The sequence below is a fragment of the Phytophthora cinnamomi genome, assembly GCF_018691715.1.
Source record: "Phytophthora cinnamomi strain GKB4 chromosome Unknown Contig8, whole genome shotgun sequence".
Taxonomy (NCBI): Eukaryota; Oomycota; class Peronosporomycetes; order Peronosporales; family Peronosporaceae; genus Phytophthora; species Phytophthora cinnamomi.
Window position 1 is genome coordinate 109,247 of NW_027150941.1, and position 27,936 is coordinate 137,182.

The 27,936-nt window shown below is 57.5% G+C and overlaps 7 protein-coding genes across 7 annotated transcripts; 3 read left to right on the forward strand and 4 right to left on the reverse strand.

The window, feature by feature from the left end:
• Positions 1–56: 56 nt before the first annotated feature.
• IUM83_11600 (Lactation elevated protein 1) lies at positions 57–1,690 on the reverse strand (the record flags this gene model as incomplete). The annotated part of the gene is made up of 2 exons (XM_067936172.1): positions 57–938; positions 1,025–1,690. The coding sequence occupies 2 exons, from the start codon at positions 1,688–1,690 to the stop codon at positions 57–59; spliced, it is 1,548 nt and encodes a 515-aa protein (XP_067798634.1).
• Positions 1,691–2,121: 431 nt separating this feature from the next.
• On the reverse strand, positions 2,122–4,305 carry IUM83_11601 (Beta-glucan synthesis-associated protein SKN1; the record flags this gene model as incomplete). The annotated part of the gene is made up of 2 exons (XM_067936173.1): positions 2,122–2,252; positions 2,463–4,305. The coding sequence occupies 2 exons, from the start codon at positions 4,303–4,305 to the stop codon at positions 2,122–2,124; spliced, it is 1,974 nt and encodes a 657-aa protein (XP_067798666.1).
• A 519-nt stretch (positions 4,306–4,824) lies between these two features.
• On the forward strand, positions 4,825–5,673 carry IUM83_11602 (Peptidase C19, ubiquitin-specific peptidase, DUSP domain; the record flags this gene model as incomplete). Its single annotated transcript, XM_067936174.1, has 1 exon — positions 4,825–5,673. One exon carries the CDS (start codon positions 4,825–4,827, stop codon positions 5,671–5,673), a length of 849 nt encoding a protein of 282 aa, XP_067798653.1.
• A 154-nt stretch (positions 5,674–5,827) lies between these two features.
• On the reverse strand, positions 5,828–6,715 carry IUM83_11603 (uncharacterized protein; the record flags this gene model as incomplete). The annotated part of the gene is made up of 4 exons (XM_067936175.1): positions 5,828–5,955; positions 6,028–6,235; positions 6,309–6,360; positions 6,435–6,715. The coding sequence occupies 4 exons, from the start codon at positions 6,713–6,715 to the stop codon at positions 5,828–5,830; spliced, it is 669 nt and encodes a 222-aa protein (XP_067798633.1).
• An 867-nt stretch (positions 6,716–7,582) lies between these two features.
• IUM83_11604 (uncharacterized protein) lies at positions 7,583–9,132 on the forward strand (the record flags this gene model as incomplete). The annotated part of the gene is made up of 7 exons (XM_067936176.1): positions 7,583–7,712; positions 7,783–7,944; positions 8,152–8,194; positions 8,269–8,356; positions 8,437–8,506; positions 8,572–8,933; positions 9,115–9,132. The coding sequence occupies 7 exons, from the start codon at positions 7,583–7,585 to the stop codon at positions 9,130–9,132; spliced, it is 873 nt and encodes a 290-aa protein (XP_067798665.1).
• Positions 9,133–24,823: 15,691 nt separating this feature from the next.
• On the forward strand, positions 24,824–25,867 carry IUM83_11605 (CAMK protein kinase; the record flags this gene model as incomplete). The annotated part of the gene is made up of 1 exon (XM_067936177.1): positions 24,824–25,867. The coding sequence occupies one exon, from the start codon at positions 24,824–24,826 to the stop codon at positions 25,865–25,867; it is 1,044 nt and encodes a 347-aa protein (XP_067798520.1).
• Positions 25,868–26,496: 629 nt separating this feature from the next.
• Positions 26,497–27,447, reverse strand: IUM83_11606 (uncharacterized protein; the record flags this gene model as incomplete). Its single annotated transcript, XM_067936178.1, has 2 exons — positions 26,497–26,677; positions 26,753–27,447. 2 exons carry the CDS (start codon positions 27,445–27,447, stop codon positions 26,497–26,499), a joined length of 876 nt encoding a protein of 291 aa, XP_067798651.1.
• Positions 27,448–27,936: the final 489 nt, after the last annotated feature.

The following is a 27,936-nucleotide window of genomic DNA, read 5'->3' on the forward strand; positions in this document are numbered from 1 at the left end:
TCTATGATTCCTTATTCATTCTTACGCGAGATGCCACATTTTACCACGCAGATCCTCTAATCCTCCAGAACAACCTCAACAACTTCATTCAGTCGCTCTGCCCGTTTAGCACGCCAGCGGATATTCTCCTCGAGATACTTATCACCTTGCATTTCGCGCAGTCGCGACACTGCGCGCTTGAACGCCACATTCAGGTCTTTCAACGCAACAAGGTTGCCCACATCCAAGCCAGCCATCTGCGCCGGACCGTAGGCCCCCACCGGTGCATCCCATGAACTCGTTGTCGGCACTCCTACAGCCGCGTTCTCCTTGTTCACGCGCTGCTTCTCCTCCTCGATTGCCGCAGGACTGTTGGCGCCTTCTGACGCCGCACGGACACTTTCATCATCGAACAGGAAAATTCCGCGAGGCTCCACTGCTTCGGATGACACCACAAGCCGCGTGTGATGCTCATACAGCTCGTCCACGAGTAGGATGAACCGCCGCGCTTGGTCGTGCTGCGTCATGCTTAGCGCCGGCACGCCGTCCAGCACCAGCGTGTGGAAGCACTCGGCCATCGCCTTGTAGTCCGCCGCGCCCTTCTCCGTGTCGCACAGTAAACTGAATGACGCTCGGCACACTCCACCCTTGGCGCGACCTCGGACGTCCAGCGTACGTCCCATCATCACCGGCACACGCAGCACTTCGTCCCGAACAGCGTCACTTTCACTAGCAGCATTTTCTTCGTCGTCAAGAGCCAACAAGTCTCGGTACAAAGTGTCCATCTTGCGTTGCGTAGCTGCCGTCAGAGGTGAGAGAAAGATCTCCTCGCCTCCCACCGGCTCGCACAGGAAGCGGTAATCCACGTCCGAGTTCATCGGCACCACGCGCGTGTGCCTCGCGAGCTGGTCCAGGAACGGCAGGAAGTACTCGCGGTTCGTGCCATCCCTGTACAGATCCTAGTAACAACATCAACCACAGACAACCACACCGTCAGCTCTCCCCACATCCACAACACGCAGACACCCCTCCACCCCCAACATACCTGCGGTGCAGTGTTCGACGTCGCGACCATGACCACACCTCGCGCGAAGAAGACGCCGAAGAGCTTCCGCATGATGAGCGCGTCCGCCACGTCCGTGACCTGGAACTCGTCGAAGCACAGCAGGTGGCTCTCGTCCGCGATGGCGTGGGCAACCTGCAGCACGACGTCTCGCGCCTCGTCCAGCACGATGTGTCTCTGTCGGCCGTAGCGCTCCAGTTGCCTGCGCTTCTCCTGTGCCAGGCGGCTCTGCACCTCCAGCATGAACTCGTTGAAGTGCACGCGGCGCTTGCGCTGCACGTTGGCGCCGCGGAAGAAGAGGTCCAGCAGCATCGACTTGCCGGTGCCCACGCCCCCGTGGACGTACAACCCGCGAGGCACCAGGACCGACGGCGCACCACCGCCAATTTTGTCGCCTTCCTCGACCGCTTCTTGCTTCGCTGGCGGCTGGAAAACGGGCAACGCGTAGCCGTCGAGGCGCGAGTGGAGTTTGTCCAGGAACCGGCGGGCGATAGCTGCCTGTTTGGCGTCGAAAACCAGATCCCCGCTCTTCACCAGCGAGTCATACGCTGCCGTGGGCTTCAGAGAGGCAGTAGTGAGAGAACCGATCCAGCGCGACGAGCAACGGGCGTCTGGGAGACGAGAACGGAGGCGATGCACAGGAAGCATGACCGGCAGGAGATGGATGGTGCGAAAGTCTCAGCTACTTTAGTTAAACATGAAACTGTGACAACGCCTATAATCCTTTTGCACATTTTGCTGGTTTGGAATCACGAAAAAGAATAAACCTATGATGTGGTTTGGGGCTGAGGTGTCCTTGGGGTGTCGTTTCTTGGCCACACACTCATTAAATGAAATTTAGCGAGTTGAAGCCTTCATTTGAAGGTCTCAGTCCAATAGAGGCCTGCGAAAGGTTACATGGAATTGATTCGCCGCCACACAGTACGATCTGGTAACGATAAAGAGATGAAGACTCTTTCCTCAGTGTGCCAAAGTTCCGTCTGGAAACGACACGGGTAATACTAGTAGCATAAATGAAATCCGTGTTGATCTATGATAGGTAGAAGCGAATGCGTTTTGTTGCCTTGTGGGTGTCCTTATCACACAAAATTGGTGCTGTAGTTGTCCTTGGTGACTAGCTCACTCACTGGTCCGAATGCATCCTTGACGGTGCTTCGCATCTTGAACGCCTGTTGCTTCTGCAATTGGGCAGCGTCGTGTTTGGCCATCACTACCGAGTAGACAAAGGTACAGACAGTGGAAAACACTGTTACGGCAGCAGCAATGACTGTCCCGTACATTGGAGGGCCGTATACATCAGATGTATCATCGGAATCGGAGGAATCTGAAGACTCCGAAGCGGCTTCGGTGCATCGTGGGCCCGTCCACGAACTCGACTTGCACTTGCAGCGCCCATTTGAGCATGTACCGGTAACAGTACCAGTTGTCGAGATCGTGCAATCGGCATTGGAGTCACAGAACGCCATGCCTGAGACTGCCGTGTCTGGGTTGTCGTCGTCAACGTAGTCGTCGATGTTGTTCTCGATCCACTTCTTGGTCGGGTGTGTGTCGGGGTCGCAGCCGATTGCCATGTCGGTGTCGTCTGACGTGTCCTGGTACAGCCGGACGTAGTCAATCTTCAGATACATTGGGAACGAGTCGCAAATGGCGTTATCGGTCGAGCTGGAACCATCGCCGCGACAGCTTCCCTCACCAGCATTCGGAGGAGAAGATCCCCATGAACTCGACAATGCCACGTTGAAAATGATGTACATGGGCTCCTCGATCATGATCTTCTTCGGGTTCATCTGGGCGGTGTCCTGCGGAGGGGTTGTGAGCACGTCGGCGGTGACCTCAAACATCGGTTGGCCCTCAACTTCCCAGCGGATGTAGCCTTCGTCGCCCATGACCCATTCGACGGAGTACGTGACCCAGTCCAAGTAGGCAGCCATGTGCACTTCCCAATTGGCCGAGATGGCGTCCATTTGGTAGGCGAACTCCGATTCAGCGCTGGTGGAACCACTCGAAGCCGTACACTCCGAAGCTGTATTGCCGGCGCTGCAGAGGTAGGCACCGTCGTATTGGTTCATCTTTGGGAAGCATGTACCGTTGGCGTTGATGCCCCAGTGCACGCCCGTATTCATGTAGCCGAGGTCTGCATTCGGGTCGTACGAACCCGGACAGATATCCATTGTGCATGCGTTGTCTGTGATGCCTTTTTGGATCGAGGCATTGACCGTAGCGAAGGATTGGACATCGTCTTCTTCGACGTCGCAGAGATTGTTCGCGCCGTAGCGAAGACCCTGGTACCATGACTTATGGCCGCGCAAGTTGTAGTAGTACGCCGTGGGGACGTCTGCCTGGTTGGCCCCATCGGTGGTACAGTCGTAACTGTAGTAGCAGTATTCGGATGAGTTATCGGCGATGCGGCGGAAATCGTCGGGCATTCCCGGGCCAATCTGCAGTGAGGTCGAGATGGCGGTGCCACCGCCTTCCAGGATATCGATCTCGGGTGCGCCTCGCCCCTGGTTCGCGTTCAGACCCGACCCAGGCGTGTCATTGCAGGCACTGATCCTCTGGTTCTGGGACGAGAAGATGGTCTCGTTGCACTCGTTGTACGAGTATGGCCACATCCTACTCGTGGACGCTGAGAAGATAGCACGGCCAAGATTCCCAAGCAGCCAAATTCCAGGCCAGGTCGGATAGTAATCGATGTTGGCGGCACGCACTGTCGTCGATCCGGTAGACACGTCCGGATTGCCAGACTCGTTGGTCACGGCCCCTGGTAGCTGCGCCCGTACCTCGATCATACCCCCCTGGAAACAGAATTTGTTCCACGACTGCACCATGCCCGAGCGGTAGTAGAAGTGCACGGTTTGGTAGCCTGGCGGGGAGATGTAGCTGTTCCAGACCGTCTCGGCGATCGTCTCGTCCGTCGAGTTGATGAAGAAGTAGCAGGTGCCGTCGTCGTCGCACTCCGTACCGGTCATGTTGACCGAGTATACCTCCAGTGCCGAGTTCACGCCGTCGGCCTTTTCCAGGGCCGTCCAGAGGTGGTCGTCGCCAGCCTCGAAGCTTCGTCCTTCCGTGTTGAACTCGTCGCTCATGGTCAGTGTCCATGTCTTTCCCCTGGATGTTGTGTACGACTGGGCGCTGTCGGGAGTGGAGGGGTCGACCCATGGTAGAATGCCCGACTTGGTAGAGTACGACGAGTTGGACCCCAACACCGTCGTCAACGATACAGCTAGAGCTACAGCAGTAGCAAGTCTTGTCCACCGCCGCATACTTGCACGGACCTGTTGTCGGTGGGGGTGTATTCGGAGCCCAAGGGCCGAATTCGAAAGTGAAGTCTCCGTGACCGAGTCCAGCGCGGCAACAACGTGTCTCGGCCATTGACGCCCTTCTTTTGGGCTCCTTCATTCAGTGCGAGCGGCTCCCGCTGCATCCGGCCAACGCAGCGCGCCACATCGGTGCTGCAGGCATCCGGGCGGCCGTGCAATCCGCACAAAGCGAAAGCAAAGCCGCACCAAGCACAACCAACACCGTTCACCGTGCATCCACACCAAAAAATCCCCCCCCCCCCCAGGCAACGCCAACCGTCCACGAGATCACCTTCCATGAGATCCCAGTCAACTTGAACCCACTCTCACCAGTCGCCGCGTTGTGATCCTTTCGGTGGTCGCACACTGCCATCTATGTACCCTCCCCCAACTTCATGTCCGCCACATAAAACCCATAATCTCGCACCCACCTCCATCTTCACCAGAAGAAAATCCCAATTCCGCACTACTACCCTGCCGCCCATGGCGCCGTCGCTGGCGTCGCCGCCGCCGTCCCCGCGCGCCGAGTCCGTGGACCTGGAGTGCGGGCTGGGCGCTCCCCCCTCGCGCGCAGAGCGCCGCCAGCTGGAGCGCGACCTGGTGCTGGCCTTCGACTCGCGCGAGCTGCGCCGCCACGAGGCGTGGTTCCTGGTGGACACTGCGTGGCTGGACGCCTGGATGAGCTACGTGCTGGGCGACCCGGACGACGCCGACGCTCCCGCCCGACCCGGCCCGCTGACCAACGACGCGCTGTTCGACCGCGAGGAGTTCCGCCTGCGCGCGGGCCTGCAGCAGACGCGCGACTACCGCGGCGTGAACCCGCAGGTCTACGCGCTGTACGCGGAGCTCTACGGCACGGACGGGGCCAGGCCCATCGTGCGCTGGACGCTGGACCTGTACGCGGTGCCCGTGATGATCGACGACGTGCGCGAGATGCAGCGCGCGCCCGAGCTCAAGGCGCGCGCGCTCGTGCAAGAGCTCAACGAGCAGTTAGACGTGCAGCGCAAGGGGCTGGAGGCGCTGCGCCCGCCGCAGGAGGACGACGAGAGCTGGACGTACCGCTGTCTCTGTCGGTGCGAGTTTCTGGTCCCTTTCCTGTACCGCGTGCTGGGCGGAGGACCCACGTACACGCGGGAGAAGCAGACGTCGTGGAGCGAGCTGCTGTGCTGCTGCTGCGCGAAGAGGAAGAAGAGGAGTAAGAGGAGACGAAGCAAGGGGAAGAGGGGCAGGAAGGACAGGAGCAGGAGCAGGGAGGAGGAGGAGGAGGAGGAGACGAGTAGTGACGAGGACGAGACCAGCAGTGACGAGGAGACCCACGGACTGCTCGGGTGAGAGCGTCTCTGTTTCTCCTCGGTGGTGCAGCTGACCATCTCTCTCTCTCTCTCTCTCTCTCTCTCTCCTATGAGTGCAGTGTATTGGCATCTCCTCTGACGGACGAATAGATGCTCCGAGTTTGTGTTTTTGGTGGTGGTTGGGAGTGTGTAGGTTATTGGTTCCGGGGTGACTGTGTTCGTCGCGCGTTCGAAGGTTGAGGGGTTGCAGCGGAGTGCTCGCCGCTTCCCCACTGCAGAGGCTGCTTTCGAGAGGGACGCCAGGGCAGCACCCACAGGATTCCTGGACGCACATACGACGAGGTCTGCGTTAGCCGACGAGAAGCACAAGTGGCGGGACAGTTTCCAACCTCACCTGCAAACGGTTTGGGCCATGAAGCGTGCCGGTGGCCTGGAGATCCGCCATGACCTGGCTTGGACGAAGTGGCCATACCCCCGCCAGGTAGATAGACAGAGAACGTATCTTCATCGTCCAGCATGCGGTCGTCAAAGCATAGTTGCAACTCGCCGTCCACTTCCTTCCGGTAGGGCGAAAGGAGTGTGAATTGCTCCTGCACGAGACCCTGCCGAGATACAAGTGAAGTCGTCAGCTAGAGCCTCCAGATTGACATTCTGTGCTGGAATTCAACAACGCACCCGAAGCTCACTGACGGGGATGGCTGCCGCAACACGGAGAGAGAAGTACGGCCTGTATTAACCACGGCAGCAATCGGCATCAAGGAATTCTTGAATGGCATTCCGAACAAGTCACGGCCAACATACACGGTACTCTCCACACCATGGCGGAATGAACGTGCGTCGCGCACCCAGACGTGAACGATGCTGTCTAGAGATTGCAGCCTTTTGGAGGTTCTCTCCACGCAGCGACAGTCGTCCTGCGGGAGCACACGCTCGTAGGCGACAGCTCCAAACTCTCGTTTGGGTGCGCCGGAATCGTCAGCATCGGACTGAATGTTGGACACTAGTGTTGCGGCTGAGACGGCTGCAAGGATAGCAGTCGATGCGGTCAGCTTGTCGTGGCGACTTGGCCCTCCGTCCGCCATACTCGTTCACGCGTCCCTAGAGATACTGCCGCTGAAGCGCCGCACTATATATCCGTTCAGTGATTCATGCAGTTTGCTGCACTGGCAAGTGGCGTCGATGGCCCCGGAGCTCTACGCAAATGCGACCTCAGGCGCCGGCTGACGTCTCCACGATCACCGCAGCTCCAGAAACTTCCTATTGGGGACAATGGCTCCGACCCGCGGCAGCGACGGCGAATCAAAGACCGCCGCGAGGAAGCGATCACTCGTCAAAACGAGCAGCTTATGAATTCTGAGCTCCAGAACCAGCAGCAACAGTGTCGCGAGCGCTTTCTCGGCCGGTGGTACCATATCCGCCAATTGTACGCAGTTGTCAGTGAAACGATGGCAGCTCGTAGCGAGAATATGCTGAATCGACGAAAGTTACCAACCTCTACGGTCGGAGCAGCTTCAACGTCGACTTCCGCAAAAACGACTGAGCCCCTGACACCTGCCCCGCTGCATAGTTTGACAGCGATGCCGTGGCTAATTGATGTGGCTCGAGAACTCCGCCATGGGTTCGCATCGTATCAAGTCACGATGCCGCAGTTGGAGATTGCGATCGGCTCAGTCCTTCATTTGACATTATCCTCTGCGCGAAACGCGATATCGACAGCGCAGATTGCGTCTTCGTTGCGAAATGTTTTCCAGGCTTTCCAGCATCAGCCAGCGGTGTCGACTATAGATTACCGCGAGCTCTTGAGCGCATTGTTCGTGTTGGATCGCTGGCGTGAAGACGAAAAGAAAATGGTGGCACGATGGTTCCACGAGTTTGCTTTCCCTCTAACCGAAAATTCAGCGGCTATTGGTGACATAAAGATGGCTGTCCGCGGATTCGATCTCCAACGCATGTTGTTCACGGCGTGTGGGGATGAGATGGACGAGTCCAAGATGCAACCGTTTGTGAAAGAGCTACTTGCGGCAATGAACCAACGGGGGCGAAGCTATATCGCGGAGACAACTTTTTGGGATTATTCAGGTATGCATCAGGTGTTCTTGTGCTATCCTGAATCAGAGGAATCCTTATCAGTTTTGGTCTTGTGAACTAGATGGGCACCCGAAGTTATTGGAGACAATCCGGATGCTCTGCTGGAAGCGACTAACAGACGACACGCGGCTCATCTTTTATCGAGATGTGTACTTACATGCTAAGGAGCGCTTTGCGAAAGAGGAGGCTCGAGTGCGCTTCGAAGGGGCTCTTGGGATTTGGCGTACACGCGAACCTCGGCAACGACTCGCAAGATGGAAGATTTTTGTGCGATATCGAAAACTCATCCGCCGAGGCGACACGCATTTCAGAGGATGTTCCGCAGCGAAGTTAGTGCGGGGGTTCAGGAAAAACCTCAAGCGGCGACAGGAAATGCGTGACTTGGTGCTAGTGGCTCGAAACTATCGCACTTTTTCCTTGCTACGCTTAGCTTTCAGGCCGTGGGCACTATTTTGGCGCTCCATGCAGTTGATGTAAGTATTTAGCGGACGGGGTTTTAGAGTTCCTAAGCTTATCTGCACGTTACCGTGTTGTATTGTTCTCTTAGGCACGCTGCAGCTTGGCGACGCAGTGAGCGGCACGATTTTCATGTTTGTCAAAAGCGCTACTGGTACTCGTGGACCACCTATTATGAAGTAAGGATTCAAAACTCGCTCGACGATGGAAGCTTTACTTACAATAGAGTTTTTCTTCGCCAATTTGATGATGGACACAGCAAGCCAAAGCACGTAGTGAGCACTGTGACAAGCTTGCAGTGGTATTTCTCGCTGACAAGCACCGAAAAAGTACGTTCTTCCCATTTGGGTTCCCCATCTTGGATTCTGACGTACTGAATTTGAGCTTTTTGTAGTTATTCGATCGTGCATGGATACTTGGTTGGCCCACAAACGCCGCCAAGATGAGGTCGTAGCTGCAGATATTCGCGGGCGGCAACTGCAGCAAGACTTGATACTACTTCAGCAACTGGAGGCAGAGCGCACTTTGATGGAAGTGGAAGACAAACTGAGTGCTGTGGTGGAAGCTAGAGCACTCGAATCCGATGAAATGGGTCGCAGGCGCTCATTCATTGCGGCGACTGACCGTGTGAACGCCAACCGTAAAATGCAAAAGCAGAAGGAGGAGCGCATTCAGTACAAGACTTCTCGCGAGCTTGCTGCTGAGCTGGAGACGAAGCAGGCTTGGGCTGCTATTGCCGAGCAGGTGGCTGCTGAAGTGCGTGCGGCTACACTTACTTGGCTCGATACTGTTGAAGCCAAAGAGCATATAAACACGGAGACGACACGAATTTTCGAAACCGATGCGAAGTGGATCCGCAACGAGCTTGACCGGGATCCAGACAATGCCCCGTTCAGAATTATGCCGCGAGGCTGTCGTTGGCAAGTTTTCTTGGAAGCTCCTCACGGTACTGTGACACGAAGACTTACCAAGGCATTCTACCTAAATACTGTGACATACGAGAAGTACTGGTGTGACGAGGTCGTAATTGAGGAATGTGAGGGCATCGCACGAGAGGTTATTATCCAGGGGCGGATCGATGACGCACTTGCACGCCTCAATGCGAAGGAGGCCGAGTGGGCACTTCAAAGGCGCCAGAATACTGCCGCCACGCGTATCCAGATGATGTTGCGTTGTCGGCAAGCTCAATCTGTGTGTCGGCGCATCATTCGCAACACTTTCATCAAGCGTATAGACCCCAGCTCGGGTGAGATCATTTATTTCAACCTTGCTCGTCCCCAAGAAGTCCGTCTACGACCACCAACGTTAATCGGAAGTGACGAACCACTTATTCCTGTGGAGTCTTCGACTTGGGTCTATCGACAAGATATTCATGGCGGCGGATACTACGAACGGATTGACACAGGTGAAACTTCGGCTGGACCACCGGATTACTATATTCTTTGCACGCGCTGCTCGGTGAACTTTGTCACGAGGCGAAAAATATCCAGTGGAGCTCGCTACTGTATCGGGTGCTATGCGAACTTTCGCTATGCTGCTAGAAGAGTCACAGCTACAGTTGAGGAAGATAGCGGATGGACGAAGATGCCCGTGCAACCTGCAAACTGCATGGTTTGCCGCAACGCAGCAGCTCATTTCGTGTGCACAGATTGCAAACACGATGCCACGTGTACACGTTGCTTTAATGCAGTACATGGAAGGTTAGCAAAGAACAAAGCACACACTCCACCGATTGCGCTTGTGAGCCGGCTATCCGAGTAAATGTGGGCAAATTCATGTACATACTCCAAATTTCCATTTCCAAAAACCATCCATTCATAACTCATATCGGAACTTGAAACCACACTGTACACAATCAACCACCCAGCGCAATGTGTCGCTCTAAGAATTTTTACGTACGTGTGGGGTTGCTAGACTCCAAACACCGCAACGTGGCTCCAAAATCAGTAAATCTCGTAGTTTCCGTAGGCGGACCTCATACCGGTCACCTAACGCCTCGCAGCAGTGCGGTAGCTGTGCTTTATCCATCCATCCAGTCATTCAGTCCTGTGCGCGCAGCTTGCGGTTCGCATTAGCAGTCGCAGACGCACTTGCCGTCGCGCCGCCGTTCGTGCTCGGGTAGCTGTTCTGGACCACGGTGGGAGGGACGCCGTTGTAGCCGACAGCGGGGCCCACGCCAACGCCTACGCCGGGGCCGTAGACGCCAGGGCCATACACACCAGGCCCATATACGCCGGGGCCATATACGCCAGGACCATACACCCCGAGGCCGCCCACGCCGACACTTGCGACACCAGGAATGCCCACGCCAACAAAACCCGGGCCACCGACTAGTGTCTGGGCCACCGCTTGTTCCGCGCACACCCCGTTCGACAGAGCCGCGGTAGCGATGCACACGGCGAAGAGCTTGATACTGGTGAACATGACTGGAGGTTTCTTGGAAGAACGACAGCCGGAGAAATGGCGGCTTGAGTAGTTGAAGCTCAGCTCAGGCGAGTAAATTTGCGAATGAGGCCTAGAAGCGTAGTGGTGGTGGTTCGTCATTCCTTCCTTCACTCAGTCCGAGTTGTTGGGATATCGGTCGTCTGCGTAAGCTCGCATAAGTCTTACGCTGGTACGCCGTCGGTCTCGGGTGCTCTCGACCTCTAAGATACAGACCCCCATGTGACGCTGCTTGAGTGGCCCGCCGTGCTGCACGAGCCAGGTGGACTTCAATCTGGCAAAGCTTTACTTTAGCAGTCGCTTCAGCTGCCGCGGGTGCCGGTCAGCTTCTACGTGTTCTTTTGCGCGCCTCGCGATTCATCTTTCGTGCACATGGTGACGCGCTCCGGCGGCGAAGAGATCCTTCTGGCCAACGACCAGCATCTCGCCATTTTGTACTGCGTATTTGTATGATGGATGTTGAAGTTGACTGCCCCATATATATACCACCTACCACAGCCGGGCCGACAAGAATCCTCTTGTCGCTTTGCAAACCAGAGGGAATATCCCTCAGGAAAGCAATCGCGTATCAGATGACCACCGGCAGCAGTCAAAAGCACGAAACACGTGCTACCGTGGTGACCTGCAGCCACGAATGAGACCCCGTTGCGATGGTCAACACAGCCACCCGCACGTATTAAATTAATATCTGCATTCGTGTTCAATACCCAGCCGGTACGAATCTGTACTGCCCGACCCGACTGTCACCTGAGCTCGACCCGACTATCACTTGAGTTCGACCCGAGGTCTCAAAAGCCGTATCCAGCACGCCGCAGTCGCTCATTCTTCAATTCACGCTCGGGTTCCAACCCCTCGAGGCGAACCTTACAGAGCCAGCGCTCTCCGTGCCGCAGCAGACCAAGCTTCCGTCTACAACACACAGCCAACATTCAGCCATGTTGAGCAGCAGCAACATCTTCGCCATGTGCATCGCCGCCGCCGCACTGTCCAGTGGAGTACAGGCGGAGCAGGCCGTGGCCCAGACCTTCGGCCACATCCACGGCGTCCACGGTGTCGGAGTCGGCGTCGGCGTCCCCGGCGTGGTGAGTGTCGGCGTCCCCGGTGTGGTGGGTGTCGGCGTGGGCCCAGGTGTGTACGGCCCTGGCGTGTATGGTCACCACGGCGTCGGTGTCGGTGTCGGTGTGCCGGGCGTGGCCGGCGTTAGTGTCGGCGTCCCCGGTGTGGGCGTGGGCGTGAACGGAGTTGGCGTCGGAGTGGGTGTTCCCGCGGTTGGCGTTGGTGGCCCCGTGGTCGGCGTCGGCGGCCCCGCGGTCGGATACAACGGCGCGCCGGCGAATGCCGTGTCCAACGCGAACGCTGGCAATGCCAACGCATACGCCGGCGCTCCTGCCAATGTCGTCTCGAATGCGAACGCCGGCGCTCCTGCCAATGCCGTGTCGAACGCGAACGCCAATGCAGGCGCACCTCCCGCCGTGGCCAATGCCGGCGGCGCCAACGCCAACGCGAATGCCGATGTTGGCGGCGGCCCGGGTGGCAACGGTGGCCCGGCCCAGACGGTCACGTCGACGAACGGCGGCGGAACCGCCTCCGCGACCACCTCAAAGACGGTAGGTGGTGCGTCTGCGACGGCCTCGGCGAACACAAACGCGAACGCGGGTCCGAGCGGCAGTCCTGGCGCTGGCCCAAGCGGTGGTCCCAACACCGCTACTGGTGGCGCGGGCGCGACGTCTCAGAAGGCGTACCGCAAGCTCCGTTCCGTGTAAGAAGTGTCTCCGAGTCCGCCGTCGGGTTGGTTCGACATGTCTAGCTTTTTGTGTCATTAGGTGTCGATGAGTGAGTATCCGTGTGGTATCCTACGAATAAACTACTACTTTGTTCGTTCAACCTCGTTCGGCTCTATCTGCGCTCACTGGGGTTCCGACTGTACTGTATATGCTTGGCCTAGATCGGACCGACTTGGCGGGGTCGTCGGTCGTTAGCTCGATCAAATCTAGACTGCGCTGTAAGCTTCCCCCACCAAAACGCTGACCAGCGAAATCCGACCGACGAAGATGTGGCCCTGAATATCAATCGTGACACTGCAGCTACTTAAGTTTTCCCCACCAAAACGGTGACCAGCGAAATCCGACCGACGAAGATGTGGCCCTGAATATCAATCGTGACACTGCAGCTACTTACTTGTTGTAGTAAGACACGCCAGGACAACGGATTCGATGCGGGCCGAGCCGTTCAAGGTGCAGTTCCCTCGAAGCGTGATGCGATTGCTTTGTCACGTGTGCGTTATGCAGGAGCGTCTGTCTGTGTAGCTTCGGTGTGGGAATCAACCGAGGAGCACAATGCACCCCAGCTAACGAAACATCAAAGTACGAACTCTACTATGTATGATCTGTTCCTCCCTGCTAGCCGAAGTTCGACCAATGCGACCTACGGGAGAAGTTGTGTGTTCACGTGCTATGGAGGCGTAGCTTGGTCCTCGGTCTGAGAAAAGCTACCATTGCGTAGCCGAAGCGTTTCGAGAGCAGTGACGTCAAGGATATGAAGGATATGAAGGATACGAAGGGTATGAAGTACTGGAACACAACATTTGTATTTCTTTTGGCAGCACAGACGGACACTAACTCGAAAAAACATTGAAACCCCGCTTAGACGCCTCGGCTTCGTCGGTAGGGTAGGATAAGATAGGCGTACGTGCGTTTGTTAGCACAAGCAAGCAGGCGGACCTCATACCGGTCAACTACCGCCTTGTAGCAGTGCGGTAGCTGTGCTTTATCCATCCATCCAGTCATTCAGTCCTGTGCGCGCAGCTTGCGGTTCGCATTAGCAGTCGCAGACGCACTTGCCGTCGCGCCGCCGTTCGTGCTCGGGTAGCTGTTCTGGACCACGGTGGGAGGGACGCCGTTGTAGCCGACAGCGGGGCCCACGCCAACGCCTACGCCGGGGCCGTAGACGCCAGGGCCATACACACCAGGCCCATATACGCCGGGGCCATATACGCCAGGACCATACACCCCGAGGCCGCCCACGCCGACACTTGCGACACCAGGAATGCCCACGCCAACAAAACCCGGGCCACCGACTAGTGTCTGGGCCACCGCTTGTTCCGCGCACACCCCGTTCGACAGAGCCGCGGTAGCGATGCACACGGCGAAGAGCTTGATACTGGTGAACATGACTGGAGGTTTCTTGGAAGAACGACAGCCGGAGAAATGGCGGCTTGAGTAGTTGAAGCTCAGCTCAGGCGAGTAAATTTGCGAATGAGGCCTAGAAGCGTAGTGGTGGTGGTTCGTCATTCCTTCCTTCACTCAGTCCGAGTTGTTGGGATATCGGTCGTCTGCGTAAGCTCGCATACGTCTTACGCTGGTACGCTGGTACGCCGTCGGTCTCGGGTGCTCTCGACCTCTAAGATACAGACCCCCATGTGACGCTGCTTGAGTGGCCGCGCCGTGCTGCACGAGCCAGGTGGACTTCAATCTGGCAAAGCTTTACTTTAGCAGTCGCTTCAGCTGCCGCGGGTGCCGGTCAGCTTCTACGTGTTCTTTTGCGCGCCTCGCGATTCATCTTTCGTGCACATGGTGACGCGCTCCGGCGGCGAAGAGATCCTTCTGGCCAACGACCAGCATCTCGCCATTTTGTACTGCGTATTTGTATGATGGATGTTGAAGTTGACTGCCCCATATATATACCACCTACCACAGCCGGGCCGACAAGAATCCTCTTGTCGCTTTGCAAACCAGAGGGAATATCCCTCAGGAAAGCAATCGCGTATCAGATGACCACCGGCAGCAGTCAAAAGCACGAAACACGTGCTACCGTGGTGACCTGCAGCCACGAATGAGACCCCGTTGCGATGGTCAACACAGCCACCCGCACGTATTAAATTAATATCTGCATTCGTGTTCAATACCCAGCCGGTACGAATCTGTACTGCCCGACCCGACTGTCACCTGAGCTCGACCCGACTATCACTTGAGTTCGACCCGAGGTCTCAAAAGCCGTATCCAGCACGCCGCAGTCGCTCATTCTTCAATTCACGCTCGGGTTCCAACCCCTCGAGGCGAACCTTACAGAGCCAGCGCTCTCCGTGCCGCAGCAGACCAAGCTTCCGTCTACAACACACAGCCAGTATTCAGCCATGTTGAGCAGCAGCAACATCTTCGCCATGTGCATCGCCGCCGCCGCACTGTCCAGTGGAGTACAGGCGGAGCAGGCCGTGGCCCAGACCTTCGGCCACATCCACGGCGTCCACGGTGTCGGAGTCGGCGTCGGCGTCCCCGGCGTGGTGAGTGTCGGCGTCCCCGGTGTGGTGGGTGTCGGCGTGGGCCCAGGTGTGTACGGCCCTGGCGTGTATGGTCACCACGGCGTCGGTGTCGGTGTCGGTGTGCCGGGCGTGGCCGGCGTTAGTGTCGGCGTCCCCGGTGTGGGCGTGGGCGTGAACGGAGTTGGCGTCGGAGTGGGTGTTCCCGCGGTTGGCGTTGGTGGCCCCGTGGTCGGCGTCGGCGGCCCCGCGGTCGGATACAACGGCGCGCCGGCGAATGCCGTGTCCAACGCGAACGCTGGCAATGCCAACGCATACGCCGGCGCTCCTGCCAATGCCGTCTCGAATGCGAACGCCGGCGCTCCTGCCAATGCCGTGTCGAATGCGAACGCCGGCGCTCCTGCCAATGCCGTGTCGAACGCGAACGCCAATGCAGGCGCACCTCCCGCCGTGGCCAATGCCGGCGGCGCCAACGCCAACGCGAATGCCGATGTTGGCGGCGGCCCGGGTGGCAACGGTGGCCCGGCCCAGACGGTCACGTCGACGAACGGCGGCGGAACCGCCTCCGCGACCACCTCAAAGACGGTAGGTGGTGCGTCTGCGACGGCCTCGGCGAACACAAACGCGAACGCGGGTCCGAGCGGTGGCCCCAGCACCGGCCCAAGCTCTGGCCCGAGCGGCAGTCCTGGCGCCGGTCCTAGTGCTGGCCCAAGCGGTGGTCCCAACACCGCTACTGGTGGCGCGGGCGCGACGTCTCAGAAGGCGTACCGCAAGCTCCGTTCCGTGTAAGAAGTGTCTCCGAGTCCGCCGTCGGGTTGGTTCGACATGTCTAGCTTTTTGTGTCATTAGGTGTCGATGAGTGAGTATCCGTGTGGTATCCTACGAATAAACTACTACTTTGTTCGTTCAACCTCGTTCGGCTCTATCTGCGCTCACTGGGGTTCCGACTGTACTGTATATGCTTGGCCTAGATCGGACCGACTTGGCGGGGTCGTCGGTCGTTAGCTCGATCAAATCTAGACTGCGCTGTAAGCTTCCCCCACCAAAACGCTGACCAGCGAAATCCGACCGACGAAGATGTGGCCCTGAATATCAATCGTGACACTGCAGCTACTTAAGTTTTCCCCACCAAAACGGTGACCAGCGAAATCCGACCGACGAAGATGTGGCCCTGAATATCAATCGTGACACTGCAGCTACTTACTTGTTGTAGTAAGACACGCCAGGACAACGGATTCGATGCGGGCCGAGCCGTTCAAGGTGCAGTTCCCTCGAAGCGTGATGCGATTGCTTTGTCACGTGTGCGTTATGCAGGAGCGTCTGTCTGTGTAGCTTCGGTGTGGGAATCAACCGAGGAGCACAATGCACCCCAGCTAACGAAACATCAAAGTACGAACTCTACTATGTATGATCTGTTCCTCCCTGCTAGCCGAAGTTCGACCAATGCGACCTACGGGAGAAGTTGTGTGTTCACGTGCTATGGAGGCGTAGCTTGGTCCTCGGTCTGAGCAAAGCTACCATTGCGTAGCCGAAGCGTTTCGAGAGCAGTGACGTCAAGGATATGAAGGATATGAAGGATATGAAGGATATGAAGGATATGAAGGGCATGAAGTACTGGGACACAACATTTGTATTTCTTTTGGCGGCACAGACGGACACTAACTCGAAAAAACATTGAAACCCCGCTTAGACGCCTCGGCTTCGTCGGTAGGGTAGGATAAGATAGGCGTACGTGCGTTTGTTAGCACAAGCAAGCAGGCGGACCTCATACCGGTCAACTACCGCCTTGTAGCAGTGCGGTAGCTGTGCTTTATCCATCCATCCAGTCATTCAGTCCTGTGCGCGCAGCTTGCGGTTCGCATTAGCAGTCGCAGACGCACTTGCCGTCGCGCCGCCGTTCGTGCTCGGGTAGCTGTTCTGGACCACGGTGGGAGGGACGCCGTTGTAGCCGACAGCGGGGCCCACGCCAACGCCTACGCCGGGGCCGTAGACGCCAGGGCCATACACACCAGGCCCATATACGCCGGGGCCATATACGCCAGGACCATACACCCCGAGGCCGCCCACGCCGACACTTGCGACACCAGGAATGCCCACGCCAACAAAACCCGGGCCACCGACTAGTGTCTGGGCCACCGCTTGTTCCGCGCACACCCCGTTCGACAGAGCCGCGGTAGCGATGCACACGGCGAAGAGCTTGATACTGGTGAACATGACTGGAGGTTTCTTGGAAGAACGACAGCCGGAGAAATGGCGGCTTGAGTAGTTGAAGCTCAGCTCAGGCGAGTAAATTTGCGAATGAGGCCTAGAAGCGTAGTGGTGGTGGTTCGTCATTCCTTCCTTCACTCAGTCCGAGTTGTTGGGATATCGGTCGTCTACGTAAGCTCGCATACGTCTTACGCTGGTACGCTGGTACGCCGTCGGTCTCGGGTGCTCTCGACCTCTAAGATACAGACCCCCATGTGATGCTGCTTGAGTGGCCGCGCCGTGCTGCACGAGCCAGGTGGACTTCAATCTGGCAAAGCTTTACTTTAGCAGTCGCTTCAGCTGCCGCGGGTGCCGGTCAGCTTCTACGTGTTCTTTTGCGCGCCTCGCGATTCATCTTTCGTGCACATGGTGACGCGCTCCGGCGGCGAAGAGATCCTTCTGGCCAACGACCAGCATCTCGCCATTTTGTACTGCGTATTTGTATGATGGATGTTGAAGTTGACTGCCCCATATATATACCACCTACCACAGCCGGGCCGACAAGAATCCTCTTGTCGCTTTGCAAACCAGAGGGAACATCCCTCAGGAAAGCAATCGCGTATCAGATGACCACCGGCAGCAGTCAAAAGCACGAAACACGTGCTACCGTGGTGACCTGCAGCCACGAATGAGACCCCGTTGCGATGGTCAACACAGCCACCCGCACGTATTAAATTAATATCTGCATTCGTGTTCAATACCCAGCCGGTACGAATCTGTACTGCCCGACCCGACTGTCACCTGAGCTCGACCCGACTGTCACTTGAGTTCGGCCCGAGGTCTCAAAAGCCGTATCCAGCACGCCGCAGTCGCTCATTCTTCAATTCACGCTCGGGTTCCAACCCCTCGAGGCGAACCTTACAGAGCCAGCGCTCTCCGTGCCGCAGCAGACCAAGCTTCCGTCTACAACACACAGCCAGTATTCAGCCATGTTGAGCAGCAGCAACATCTTCGCCATGTGCATCGCCGCCGCCGCACTGTCCAGTGGAGTACAGGCGGAGCAGGCCGTGGCCCAGACCTTCGGCCACATCCACGGCGTCCACGGTGTCGGAGTCGGCGTCGGCGTCCCCGGCGTGGTGGGTGTCGGCGTCCCCGGTGTGGTGGGTGTCGGCGTGGGCCCAGGTGTGTACGGCCCTGGCGTGTATGGTCACCACGGCGTCGGTGTCGGTGTCGGTGTGCCGGGCGTGGCCGGCGTTAGTGTCGGCGTCCCCGGTGTGGGCGTGGGCGTGAACGGAGTTGGCGTCGGAGTGGGTGTTCCCGCGGTTGGCGTTGGTGGCCCCGTGGTCGGCGTCGGCGGCCCCGCGGTCGGATACAACGGCGCGCCGGCGAATGCCGTGTCCAACGCGAACGCTGGCAATGCCAACGCATACGCCGGCGCTCCTGCCAATGCCGTCTCGAATGCGAACGCCGGCGCTCCTGCCAATGCCGTGTCGAACGCGAACGCCAATGCAGGCGCACCTCCCGCCGTGGCCAATGCCGGCGGCGCCAACGCCAACGCGAATGCCGATGTTGGCGGCGGCCCGGGCGGCAACGGTGGCCCGGCCCAGACGGTCACGTCGACGAACGGCGGCGGAACCGCCTCCGCGACCACCTCAAAGACGGTAGGTGGTGCGTCTGCGACGGCCTCGGCGAACACAAACGCGAACGCGGGTCCGAGCGGTGGCCCCAGCACCGGCCCAAGCTCTGGCCCGAGCGGCAGTCCTGGCGCCGGTCCTAGTGCTGGCCCAAGCGGTGGTCCCAACACCGCTACTGGTGGCGCGGGCGCGACGTCTCAGAAGGCGTACCGCAAGCTCCGTTCCGTGTAAGAAGTGTCTCCGAGTCCGCCGTCGGGTTGGTTCGACATGTCTAGCTTTTTGTGTCATTAGGTGTCGATGAGTGAGTATCCGTGTGGTATCCTACGAATAAACTACTACTTTGTTCGTTCAACCTCGTTCGGCTCTATCTGCGCTCACTGGGGTTCCGACTGTACTGTATATGCTTGGCCTAGATCGGACCGACTTGGCGGGGTCGTCGGTCGTTAGCTCGATCAAATCTAGACTGCGCTGTAAGCTTCCCCCACCAAAACGCTGACCAGCGAAATCCGACCGACGAAGATGTGGCCCTGAATATCAATCGTGACACTGCAGCTACTTACTTGTTGTAGTAAGACACGCCAGGACAACGGATTCGATGCGGGCCGAGCCGTTCAAGGTGTAGTTCCCTCGAAGCGTGATGCGATTGCTTTGTCACGTGTGCGTTATGCAGGAGCGTCTGTCTGTGTAGCTTCGATGTGGGAATCAACCGAGGAGCACAATGCACCCCAGCTAACGAAACATCAAAGTACAAACGCTACTAGGTCTGTACAACGATACTATTGATCAGTAAAGAACAAAATATCACAAATTGTGAAGAACAAAATATCACAAATTGTGAAGAACAAAATATCACAAATTGTGAAGAACAAAATATCACAAACGGCATCTATACCAACCCTGGCTACTTGCACATTGGTGTCGACGATTCGTTGGGACATTTAAACGCCACCTTCATTATCGACAGATACTCTAGCTTGGTAGTGTGGAACCAGCCCGTCGTTGGCTTCAAGGATCTCGAGAAAACGTTCATGACCCCGAATGCGGCGAGTACAAGTAAGAGCTACTAAGGTCTCGAACTGTACCCCCGGAACGCAAACGCCACAAGCATCGTGTACGTGAAATCGTGTTTTTCATGTATCAACGAGTTCCTGTACCGTTGCCCTATGCAAACTTCCCGGGCTACACCTACGTGCTGGAAATGAATGAAGCTGAAGAGATCATCCGTGGGCAGTGGCTGAACGAGTCGAATGACGCCCACTCCGACATCTTGTGGTTCCCTACGGCAAAATCACGGTGGCATAAGTTGTTCCCATCACGGCTGGTACTTTTGCATTCTCGACGACGAAGACCAAAAGCCAAATCGCTAAGCTACTCCAACGCCACGGTATTATTAGAATGTCACATCATCAAGGTGAGGATGTCGGTGACACTGATGAGTAACTTGATTCCCAAAGAAGGCTGCAACAACAATATCGCTTATCGCAAAGAACATGTAAACTCCAACAACCTGCACACCGGAAGAGTCTGGAGTAGTCCATGACCAACTCGAGGTTGCACAAAAAAAGTCGTGGTTCATTCAAAGAAAACAACACAAATACTCACTCATCGACACCTAATGACACAAAAAGCTAGACATGTCGAACCAACCCGACGGCGGACTCGGAGACACTTCTTACACGGAACGGAGCTTGCGGTACGCCTTCTGAGACGTCGCGCCCGCGCCACCAGTAGCGGTGTTGGGACCACCGCTTGGGCCAGCGCCAGGACTGCCGCTCGGGCCAGAGCTTGGGCCGGTGCTGGGGCCACCGCTCGGACCCGCGTTCGCGTTTGTGTTCGCCGAGGCCGTCGCAGACGCACCACCTACCGTCTTTGAGGTGGTCGCGGAGGCGGTTCCGCCGCCGTTCGTCGACGTGACCGTCTGGGCCGGGCCACCGTTGCCGCCCGGGCCGCCGCCAACATCGGCATTCGCGTTGGCGTTGGCGCCACCGGCATTGGCCACGGCGGGAGGTGCGCCTGCATTGGCGTTCGCGTTCGACACGGCATTGGCAGGAGCGCCGGCGTTCGCATTCGAGACGGCATTGGCAGGAGCGCCGGCGTATGCGTTGGCATTGCCAGCGTTCGCGTTGGACACGGCATTCGCCGGCGCGCCGTTGTATCCGACCGCGGGGCCGCCGACGCCGACCACGGGGCCACCAACGCCAACCGCGGGAACACCCACTCCGACGCCAACTCCGTTCACGCCCACGCCCACACCGGGGACGCCGACACTAACGCCGGCCACGCCCGGCACACCGACACCGACACCGACGCCGTGGTGACCATACACGCCAGGGCCGTACACACCTGGGCCCACGCCGACACCCACCACACCGGGGACGCCGACACCCACCACGCCGGGGACGCCGACGCCGACTCCGACACCGTGGACGCCGTGGATGTGGCCGAAGGTCTGGGCCACGGCCTGCTCCGCCTGTACTCCACTGGACAGTGCGGCGGCGGCGATGCACATGGCGAAGATGTTGCTGCTGCTCAACATGGCTGAATACTGGCTGTGTGTTGTAGACGGAAGCTTGGTCTGCTGCGGCACGGAGAGCGCTGGCTCTGTAAGGTTCGCCTCGAGGGGTTGGAACCCGAGCGTGAATTGAAGAATGAGCGACTGCGGCGTGCTGGATACGGCTTTTGAGACCTCGGGTCGAACTCAAGTGATAGTCGGGTCGAGCTCAGGTGACAGTCGGGTCGGGCAGTACAGATTCGTACCGGCTGGGTATTGAACGCGAATGCAGATATTAATTTAATACGTGCGGGTGGCTGTGTTGACCATCGCAACGGGGTCTCATTCGTGGCTGCAGGTCACCACGGTAGCACGTGTTTCGTGCTTTTGACTGCTGCCGGTGGTCATCTGATACGCGATTGCTTTCCTGAGGGATGTTCCCTCTGGTTTGCAAAGCGACAAGAGGATTCTTGTCGGCCCGGCTGTGGTAGGTGGTATATATATGGGGCAGTCAACTTCAACATCCATCATACAAATACGCAGTACAAAATGGCGAGATGCTGGTCGTTGGCCAGAAGGATCTCTTCGCCGCCGGAGCGCGTCACCATGTGCACGAAAGATGAATCGCGAGGCGCGCAAAAGAACACGTAGAAGCTGACCGGCACCCGCGGCAGCTGAAGCGACTGCTAAAGTAAAGCTTTGCCAGATTGAAGTCCACCTGGCTCGTGCAGCACGGCGCGGCCACTTACGCAGCATCACATGGGGAGTCTGGATCTATGTTAACCCTATTTAAGTTGGGAGTGTTAACCGAAACAGCACTTTAAGGTCGAGACATGAGCGTACCCCGTAAACGATCCTCGCAGTCGAAAGGAATATTCTAAGTTAGGATTCCTAACACCTCGCGGCAGTTTTTGTACGAACAGGAAATGGCGCGTTGGATGCGACGAAGTGTCGATGTTGCCACCGATAACTGCTGCCTGCAGCGCTGTCTCGGATAGAGACCCGCCCGGTTTGCTCTCCCCCCTCGCGGCGATCGAGCATTCAATACTACGTGTGCCCATGACGTCGCTGCTGTTTCCGCTGGGTTTTCTCGTCATACCCCGGTTAAACGAGCGCATCGACCCTCGTCCTTGTCTGGCACTGCGCTCGTCGGACTTCCGCATCAACGTCTCGCTCAACTGCATGACGTACTTGTGCTCGGGTCGCGCCCTGATGTACGACCGTGCCAACCCTGACGCTCAACAGTCACGGCTACTGGAGCCTGCAATTACAAACCTTCCCGAGCGTGTTTGCTTGGTATGAACTCCAAGACAACTGCAAAATCGTGCACGTGCGAAGCGTAAATGTTCGTATGGAGGCTAACAACCTGTCATGCAACCTGACCGGCCCCTACCGCTATTACTTGCTCGGAAGCAAACCCAGGTCCGAAGACACATTCCCGCACATCTACACAGCTTGGTCCTGTCTTCGAATAGTCAAGCTCCATTCAGCCTGAGATCCCATGAAATTCGTGGGATCTCCAACAGCTTTTGCGCTTGCTGCCCCAGCTCTGTCTAGCCTAGTCTCCACCACCGGCAAAAGCCCGGACCTTCTCGCACACTTCAACTCGCGTGACGTGAGCAGTACATGTACTCCAAGCAGCAGTGTCTACAGTTCATGTATCGGCTTCTGTCGCTGCTTTCCAGGAAGCGTGCGATGTCCTCGACCATCGCGGTCTGTGCTGCCAGGGCCAGTCAAGTTGTGGTCGTTGAATTCGGCCTCGACAAAGATGGCCAACGCCAACGCCAACTCCACCTCCTTTCTCTTCTTTAGAACGACCCGCCTCGGGCAACTTGCAGCGCACTGCAAGCACATGCGTTTCCGGTGAAAACAACGTTGCGTTTCAAGGGAAGTCACGGTTTAACTCAAAAAATGGAACCATAGCCGACGGCAAGTACTGCAAGCAGTGTGGATAAAGCCTCGGCTTTATTTTCGGCTTTTCGGCTTTATCGATTTTTTAGCCGATCGGCTTTATAATTTAGCCGCGGCTTTATCGATAAAGCCGCGGCTGTATTGGTGGGGCAAGTGGCGGCCAATATCCGGACATTACCGGACAAATCGTACCTAATTGGGCTTGCGAATATAGCGCTGACGTTTGTCGGAGCTGGCCGTGGAAACTCCAGCCGTCGAAACACTATCACTGACGTCATCCCCCCGATGTCGGGTCCTCGCCACATTGGGCCTGGGGATAGGCCGCAGGGCACTGCGCATCAATGCTTCGTGAAGAGTAACACATTCAAAGGGAGGAGGGGCAACCTTGCGCAGTGTGACTGCCTCAAGGTAGTACTCACAACGCTTGAGGTGGCTCACATAGTTGGTATCTCGCCCTATGACGATCTTGGGCGCGGGTGCAGGATCAGATCTTTGTTCATCGCCGTAAGCTGCATGACAATGCTTGCACCAAAGCTGGAGCCTGTCGCCCTTCTTCGGTAAGCCCGTCTCAATGAACTGCTGCCGCTCGTAGCCCTGGAGGCGCCCCATCGTGCCAGGGTAGGCTTGTTGTATGAGTAGGCTGGCTGTATACTGATTTGGACGGGAACTTGAGGGGGGGGGGGTTGTGGTGCTCACCTGAGCAGGAACTTTCCGAAACACAAACCCCACACAAATTAGCCGAGTATACAAGTGGGTATAGCCTTTCGTATACCGTTGTATAGCCAATCTCGCGGAGTTATCTTCGGCTTTATAGGGCCGGCTCTATTCGGCTTTTTGAGTTTGCTTGCGGCTTTATCTAGCAAATCGCGACAGAGCCCTGGACGAAATAAAGCCGCAAGGGTGCGGCTTTATCCACACTGCCTTGCCAGTGCAAGAGGCTCTTGCCAGAGCTGGAACCCCGAAAATGTACGTAGGCGCCGAGCGCCAATGCAGCGTTGGTGCTCGCCATTAGCAGCGGGTGCTTCCGAGTGCCCTCGCAGCGGCAGCGATGTTCTTCTCAGAGATCCAGGTGGTCATATATGATTCAGGAGCTCAGTTCTCTGCTGGATGTTGCGCAACTGGAGTTGCTGGACCTGAATTCCGCTGGGCGTCGCACCAAAACCGCCTCTCTCGCCGCACCCAGCTCACGGCGAGCAATACAGCGCCGAGGATGGGTGGGGGCTGCGGCGAAGCAAGCAAGCAGAGAGCGAAGCAGGATGGCGGGAAGCCGAGGTCGGCGTGTCGGCCCTTTTCTGCGAGGAGAAACCTGCGACGAAGCAGATCGGCCACCTCGCCTGTGTCACCACCACCTCCAAATTGCCGTCGGGGACTCGGCGCTCGCTCACGTGCGCGCCAAATGCCTGCAAATGCAGGCGCGTGTTGGTCAACCCTCGCCCACGTGCGGGGCAAAATAGCCTGCCGCCTGCTATTCCTGCTGCTTCCGCTCGTCCTCGCTCGTCCGTCCGTCCTCGCCGCCATCAAGTACACGTGTACAGTTACTTTTCCGGTCGTCGGGTTGCGCCTTCTATGCCACGCTGTCTTTTTCGGCCTCGCACGAAACGCCTCAACCAATTGGGCGATCGGCGGCCACCGGTTGGTTGTTGCCGCTTGTTGCAGGTTAGGGTGTTGCCTTGCCATTCGTCGATTTGCCAGCTCGGACGCAAGTGGCTTATTCAGTGTAGCCATCATGACCTTCCACGACCGAGCGAGCGCGCGCTTCCTGCGCCTGCCGCGCCGCATGGCCGGCGCCGCCGCTCTGTGCGTCGCGGCCGCGGCCTGCAGCGGCCTGAGCCCGCAGCCCACGCGTCTGGACGCCGCGCGACGGCCCGTGGCTATGGCCGACGCCGGCTGCGCTTTACTAGCGCCGCACGCCGTGACGGCCGCGCTCAAGCAGCAACAGCAGCCGCCGCGCGTGGACTCGTGGCGCCTGGCACGCAGCCGCCTGCAGCAGGAGTACGACCTGGAGGGCGTCATCGGGGAGGGCGGCTTCGGCCTCGTGCACGTGGCGCGGCACCGCGCGTCCAACGCGCGCGTGGCCGTGAAGCGCGTGCCCAAGCAGCTCACTTCGAAGGAGCGGTTCCTGCAGGAGGTGGCCATCCTGCGCCAGCTCGGGGGCACGCACAACGTGCTGCAGCTGCGCGACGCCTTCGAGACGAGCGACGCGTACGTGCTGGTCACGGAGCTCGTGCGCGGCGGCGAGCTGTACGACGACCTGGTGGCGCACGGAGTCTTCGGCGAGCCGCGCGCCCGCGCGCTCGTGCGCGAGCTGGCCGTGGCGCTGCAGTACCTGCACTCGGCGAGCGTGGTGCACGCCGACCTCAAGCCGGAGAACATCCTGCTGTGCGACGACGAGATGCGCCTCATCGACTTCGGCCAGTCCTTCCGCCTGCACGAGGCGCGCGGCAGGAGAGTGGACGCCTGCACCACGGCCTACGCGTCGCCCGAGCTGCTCGAGCAGCGCGCGTCCGGCTGCGCCGTGGACGTGTGGGCGCTGGGCGTCGTGCTGTACATCGTGCTCTGCGGCGCGCACCCGTTCGACCCGACGGACGACGCCAGCGACGAGCAGCTGCAGCAGCGCATCGTCAAGGGCGACTTCGACCGCGACGCGCCCGGCTGGGCCTGCATGTCCGACGGCGCGCGCGACCTCGTGCGCCGCATGCTCACGGTGGACCCGGAGCAGCGCATCAGCGCCGCGCAGGTGCTCGAGCACGAGTGGGTCACCGGTGCTTAGAGGAGGAGGAGGAGGAGAAGGAGAAGCACACACACCAGTTTTGCGACCGTTTTGAGGGCAGGCCGCACGCACTGCACGTTCGGTAGTTTTGTAGAGTCCCCAGCTGAAGGATAGACCCCCCCCCGCGCAACTTTTAGAAGAGCTGATGGCTCGCCCCCTGTATCTACATGCACTAATTTATCTTATCTATGACTGGAAACACTTGTTGCAGTGTTGGTGGGTTGTGCGAGAGGAACTGGGTGGCACTTGTTGCAGTGTCGGAAGTGGATTTTGCGGAGCGTTTCGCTTCAGATTGAAAGGCGTTGCTAACGTTACGGGCTAAAGTAAGAAAGTCTCGACTTGGTGCTACTGTAGTCGCCTGTACTGCACCGTCGCAGGAGGGTTGAGAATCTCAACCCTCCGATCTCAACTTGAGATCGCTGCAACGTGGTGGCAAGTAGCACGCGAGAAATACGGCACGAGTTACTATGGCATCACTTGGAACAACACGCGTTTTTGCCAGGCATAGCAAGGCGACATTTATTGAGTGAAAACGACGTGCACTTTGTGGGCGGAGTAAACCATGCAAAAAGGTTTTCATCGTACATGTACGCTATTTCCAACGCTAATTAAATCCCCCACAGACACGTTCACGACTGCAAGAGAAACAGTGGTGCAATCGCGGAGTTTTCCCAGCGCATTATGCTGCAAACCATCTCGAACAACCAGTGACTCGTTCGGAGCGGATCTTCATCGTCGAAACAACCCCCGTACACGACCTCGCAACCTGCTGGGCTATCAAACTGGTTGTACAGCCGGTTAAAGTGCATCCTGGCGCCACATCAAGAGAGGAAGGTTAACGCGGCAAAGCGGTGAAGAAGTTGCAAGAAAACAAGCTACACATACCAGTGATAAGCATCGAACAAGAGTTCGTGAGGCTCCAGAGCATTTTCAATCTCAGGAGACGAGATTGTACGCAGACAAAAGGCGTATCCTGTCGCTGTTTGTAGTCGAAACATGAGCTGGACCGACGTAAGCGTGACAGGAATCCTTTGTCCCTTATAGTCTCGGCGGGCAACAAACAGGTCATTGTTCAGCACCTGCAGCACTTCGAACCGAGTCCGAGCAGAGCTGTCGAAAAGCATCTTTTCCAGTTGATGTCCGTTCAGATAGGCGTCCCAAGTCATCGTAAACAAGCGCTCGGCGTCCTCGAACTCAAACTGCTTCGTAAAGCTGAACAGTAGCGATCGACTGTTGCGATCGTACTTGCGCTTGTCCGTCCAGCCCATGAAACTCGACCTCGTAGTCTCGAAAACCTCACAATCCGTGAACTTTTGAATTTCGTCGTAGGTCTTGCGTGCAAATCTATAGGCATCCGAGATCGTAATGTGTCGAAACTTGGCCGCAAAGGACGAACTCAAAGGAACGCCGCTGTCCCAAATTGTGAACGCATCTTCCGCTCGCCTCTCTTTCACAAAACCTCCCCAGTGTTTCTGGAAGCACTCGTGCTCTTGTACCAACAACTGAAGAGTGATTTGATCTTCTTTCATTGCCCAGGCCACGAGCGTAAGGTCCGAATACTTTTGCAGCAACTCGTCCATGGAAGCACTACACTGGAAATTTCGCCTCTGCACTAAACTGACGGAGTTATTCGCATCCATCCTCCTTGACAAGTCAGCGTACACATTCTCCAACTGTTTCACTTCCTCTCGCATGCGTGTCATTATGTTTTGCCGTCTCATTCGCGACTTCTTCTCGATGGCTGATCTTCTGGCACGCTTCGCTTGAGCAGTCTCCGTGAAAGTTACCGGCTCGCCCTTGAACGGGTCTATCTCAGCAGTGGTAGACGTCGAAGAGGGTGGTGTAGCCACCCGGAGGCTGGTCGAACTATTATCGTACGTAGTTTGTTCTCCCTCTTTGGCCATGATTTCTAAGCCATCGAGCTCCGAAATGTCGGCGGATGAGTCCGAAAACGCGTTCTCCAGTGAAAGCTGTAGTGATGGCTCTGTCTCGCAAGATTGACCCTTTATCGCCTGCATAGTGTTGATGGTGCACCAACGAAAGCGTGCGTGCCGACACGTCTTCAAGAA